This window comes from Cajanus cajan, chromosome 8 (assembly GCF_000230855.2).
Source record: "Cajanus cajan strain Asha chromosome 8, NIPB_CcT2T_4, whole genome shotgun sequence".
NCBI lineage: Eukaryota > Viridiplantae > Streptophyta > Magnoliopsida > Fabales > Fabaceae > Cajanus > Cajanus cajan.
Window position 1 is genome coordinate 51,304,707 of NC_138524.1, and position 4,801 is coordinate 51,309,507.

Here is a 4,801-nt window from a genome sequence, read left to right on the forward strand (position 1 = left end):
AACCGTTGTATAACCTAAGAGATTTTGCCTCTAGCGTTAAGATATGGGGAATCACTCTTTAATTTGAATACAAAACCAATATTTTCAAAAAAAAATTAATTAAATAAATAACAATAATAATAATTTGTGTCTTCTTTTTTCTTTTATACTCATAAAAATTTACTTTGTATTTTGAAAGCAATAAAGCAAAAAAACAAAGTGTTTCCTCGGCATCGTTATAGAACTCGCTCTCAGGCCAAGATCATGGATGAGATGGAGGAACGCAACGAAGAAATGAGAAATGATATCAATCAACTGAAGGAACAAATGGCTCAAATTATAGAGATGTTGCAATCGATACAAGTGAAAAACATGGAAGGGACCCCTCCAGTAGCTAGAGGAGAATCATCAACCTCTCATGCGTATCCACCTGGCTTTACCCCAGCCCCAGCACAACCATTAACTCTACATCTTAATCCCGACCAACATGTTGACCCTCCAGAGGTCCAATGGCCACAATATGGCCTTCCGCCCAACTACACACCTCCAATAATCATGGATCCTCCGGATAAGCACCAACCATTAGTGAACCAGCCGCCTAAACAAATTCCACCAACCCAACCTGAGGTTCCACCTATGAATGCCACCTCTTACAGACATCAAATTCCCTACCAAGCCCAAAATCCTAATTTCACCAACCAAGGGAATCCTCACCAAACTTCTGGGGGACATCAACCAACCTCAGGAATTGAACATGTTCAGTCTAGCGTAAAGTTACAAATGCTAGAAGAGAGGCTAAAGGTTGTGGAAGGAGGTAGCTATGATATCGGTGAAGCTGTCGATCTTTGTTTGGTTCCAGACATAGAGTTCCCCCCAAAGTTCAAAATTCCTGAATTTGATAAATATAAAGGAACAAGTTGTCCAAAGAATCACATGACCATGTACTGCAGAAAGATGGCAGCGTATGCTCGCAATGATAAGTTTCTTATTCATTGTTTTCAGGATTCTTTAACTGGGGCAGCTTTGAATTGGTATATGCATCTTGAACGGGCCTATATCCGCTCCTGGAAGGATCTAGCTGATGCTTTCCTTAAACAATACAAATACAATATTGACATGGTTCCAGATAGATTTGAACTACATAGCATGTCTAAAAAGGATGGTGAGACATTTAAGGAATATGCTCAGAGATGGAGAGAAGTGGCAGCACAAGTGGAACCTCCTTTGTCCGATAGAGAAACGGTAGCCCTGTTCATTGATACTTTACGAGCACCGTTCTATGATAAGATGATTGGGAATATTTCATCAAATTTCTCTGATATAGTTATCATTGGGGAAAGGATTGAGAATGGCATGAGGAGTGGGAAGATTGTGGTTGACCCAGTTGGAATAGCTGGTTCAAGGAAATTTTCAAGTGGTGCAGGAAAGAAAAAGGAAGGAGATACAAACGCAGTGACATTCAACTCTCCTGGGATACCTAAAAACAAGTCTCCTCATTTCTATACCCCTCACATGGCCTACCCAAATATTACCACCATCTCACAATATCCTCAACAACCGGTCCATCAAGCTCTGCAAGCTTCACCCGCAACATCCACCATACGACCATCTCAATCTACCCAACCATGGAACCAAAATCCTAGTCATACAAGGTCACAAAACACCCAAGACCGAAAACCAATTGAGTTTGACCCTATCCCTATGTCCTATACTGAGTTGTTCCCTCTCCTACTACAAAATTCCTTAGTAGTACCTTGCCCAATGAAGCCCGTGGAACCACCATATCCTAGGGGGTACGATGCTAATTCTAAATGTGATTATCATGCAGGAGCTATTGGTCACTCCCTCGAGAATTGTAGAGCTTTAAAATTTAAGGTACAAAGCTTGATTAAGGCCGGATGGTTAAACTTCAAAGAGGATAATCCTAATATCGGGAACAATCCTCTACCAGGGCATGGAGGGCCTACAGTTAATTTTATTGAGGAGAATAAAGATCAGCTTATGATAAGGAGAGTGAAGGATGTCAAAACTCCCTTAAACCTCATTTTTGAAGAGATGTGTAAGTTTGGAATGTTGGAAGGAAGTTATGGTAAACAGGAGGGGTGTGGATTGCATCCTGGTAAGAGTCACAAGATTGATGAATGTGACGAGTTTAAACAAATCCTACAAGATTTAATGGATAAGCAACTTATACAGGTCGGCTGTTTTGAAAGTCATGTGTGGGCTGTGGATTCAAATGTAGGTTGCCCAAAACCCCTGGTTGTCCATTATACCAGGGGTACGAACATTTTGAATGTTGACAGACCAAAGCCTATCACAATACAAGTACCAAAAGCTTTTCCCTACAGAGATAACAAAGCAGTGCCATGGAGATATGGTGCAAAGGTTAGCATTGATGTCTCTAAAGAGGGATTAGAAACCACCGACATTACAAATGTTGCTGGGGTTGGTGGAATGACTCGAAGTGGTCGAATTTACACTCCTGAAGAGTTGAAAATCAAATAAGCTAAAGAAGTAGAGAAGAGTCACGAGAAAGGGAAGGAAGTAGTGGATGAAAGGATAATCAAAGAGCGAGAAGAGGAGAAAAAGGAAGTCTCCGATGAAGAGGCACATGATTTTCTAAAACTCATACGACAAAGTGAGTACACGGTGATTGATCAGTTGAACCGAATCCCTGCCAGAATATCACTTTTGTCATTGATGATGAATTCTGAATCCCATAGAAGAATATTGCTGAAGATATTGAATGAAGCGCATGTCGTTCATGACATTTCTGAGGAGAAATTCGAAGGTATTGTTGGAAACATCACTGCCAATAACTACCTTACCTTTACTGATGATGAGATACCAAAGGAAGGAGCAGGGCATAATAAAGCTTTGCATATATCAGTAAAATGCACGGACCATATCTTGGCAAGAGTTTTGGTTGACAACGGTTCTTCGTTGAATGTGATGCCAAAAGCAACATTGGCAAAACTTCCTTTCGATGGATCATACATTAGGCCAAGCACTATGATAGTGAGAGCTTTTGATGGGTCTCGTAGAGAAGTGATCGGCGAGATAAGCTTACCTATCCAAATTGGTCCCGTTACTTTTGAGGTAGTATTTCATGTGATGGACATTGCACCAGCTTACAGTTGCCTTTTGGGAAGACCGTGGATTCATTGTGCAAGGGCTGTACCCTCCACACTTCACCAAAAGCTGAAATTTATTGTGGATGACAAGTTAATCATTATATTGGCTGAAGAGGACCTATTGGTTAGTAAACCTTCATCCACTCCTTATATTGAAGTTGCTGAAGAAGCTTTGGAGACTTCATTTCAAGGGCTTGAAATTGCAAATGTAAGTTATGGAAAGAACATCGTGAAGCCACAACCATCTGGTGCCTCCATGATGGTAGCTAAAACCATGTTAGGGAGTGGATATCAACATGGTTGCGGACTAGGAAGAGATGCACAAGGACCAAGCCAATTCCTTGAATTGATAGATAATAAAGATCGATTTGGTTTGGGCTACAAACCCTCAAAAGCTGACAGATGGCGGGTTGTGTATGAGAAAAGAGAAAGGAGGCTAGCCAGGCTAGAAAATAGGGAGGCAAGAATTAATGGGGTCCCTATCTGTGATCTACGAGAAAGCTTTTGGAGTGCCGGGTTCGAGTTTCCAAACTTAATAGCTGTTGTTGAGCAAGACTTTCATGAGGACGAACAGGCTAGTCTGGTTCGCGCTTGTCCACCGAACATGGAGCTTAATAATTGGGAGATTGTCAAGCTGCCTGTTGTTTTTAATTCAAATTTAAAGTAATTTTCTTGTAATGCTAATCTTATTGCTCTGCCCAAGGCTTTAAGATTTATTTCATTGAATAAGGGCTCATGTATTTCCTTTTAATATTAAATAAAATGCATTCATTCTTCTTTCATGTCTTGCCTCTTCCTTTCTCCTTAATCTCTTTATCAATCTTATCCTAACTTCAAATAATGCAGATTTGAGAAAAATGCACTTGAAAGTGACAATGCTAGTGTTGCATCAAATAATTTTGATTGTCCCGTTAATCAAACTTGTGAGGAAATAGAGGATGATTTGGAGCCTTCCCCTGAGTTATTAAGATTAGTGGAACAAGAGGTCAAAGAGATTCAACCACATGAAGAGCTAACTGAGACAATTAATTTGGGCGACGAAGAGGAAAAGAAAGAAGTCAAGATTGGCACGCTCATGAAAGAAGCTGAACGTAATAAGTTGATAAGGCTTTTACATGATTACAAGGATGTCTTCGCTTGGTCGTATCAGGATATGCCAGGGCTTGATACTAGCATAGTGGAACACAAGCTACCGTTGAAGCCAGAATATCCTCCCGTCAAACAAAAGTTGAGACGAATGAAACCAGAATTATCTTTGAAGATTAAAGATGAGGTCAAAAAGTAATTTGACGCAGGATTTCTAGCTGTTGCCAAATATCCACAATGGGTTGCCAATATAGTACCCGTTCCTAAGAAAGATGGGAAAGTTCGTATGTGTGTGGATTATCGAGATTTAAATAGAGCCAGTCCGAAGGATGATTTTCCACTACCTCACATTGATGTGTTAGTAGATAACACAGCTCAACATTCATTCTTTTCTTTCATGGATGGATACTCAGGATATAACCAAATCAAGATGGCTGAGGAGGACAGGGAGAAAACGACATTTATCACACCATGGGGCACATTTTGCTACAAGGTTATGCCATTTGGGCTAAAAAATGTTGGGGCAACATATCAGAGGGCAATGGTGACTTTGTTTCATGACATGATACATAATGAGATTGAGGTCTATGTGGATGACATGA

General features: G+C 40.4%; 2 protein-coding genes across 2 annotated transcripts; both read left to right on the forward strand.

The window, feature by feature from the left end:
- Positions 1–243: 243 nt before the first annotated feature.
- On the forward strand, positions 244–2,484 carry LOC145949210 (uncharacterized). Its single transcript, XM_083061607.1, has one exon. It carries the CDS (start codon positions 244–246, stop codon positions 2,482–2,484), a length of 2,241 nt encoding a protein of 746 aa, XP_082917733.1.
- Positions 2,485–2,682: 198 nt separating this feature from the next.
- LOC145950516 (uncharacterized) lies at positions 2,683–4,398 on the forward strand. The gene is made up of 2 exons (XM_083061608.1): positions 2,683–3,776; positions 3,960–4,398. Exons 1-2 carry the CDS (start codon positions 2,683–2,685, stop codon positions 4,396–4,398), a joined length of 1,533 nt encoding a protein of 510 aa, XP_082917734.1.
- Positions 4,399–4,801: the final 403 nt, after the last annotated feature.

Bases quoted from the DNA above. Each gene is read 5' to 3' on its own strand.
- LOC145949210 (XM_083061607.1), top strand. From the start codon at position 244: ATGGATGAGATGGAGGAACGCAACGAAGAAATGAGAAATGATATCAAT.
- LOC145950516 (XM_083061608.1), top strand. From the start codon at position 2,683: ATGAATTCTGAATCCCATAGAAGAATATTGCTGAAGATATTGAATGAA. The intron at 3,777-3,959 runs GTAATTTTCTTG...CAAATAATGCAG, and splicing joins GTTTTTAATTCAAATTTAAA to ATTTGAGAAAAATGCACTTG.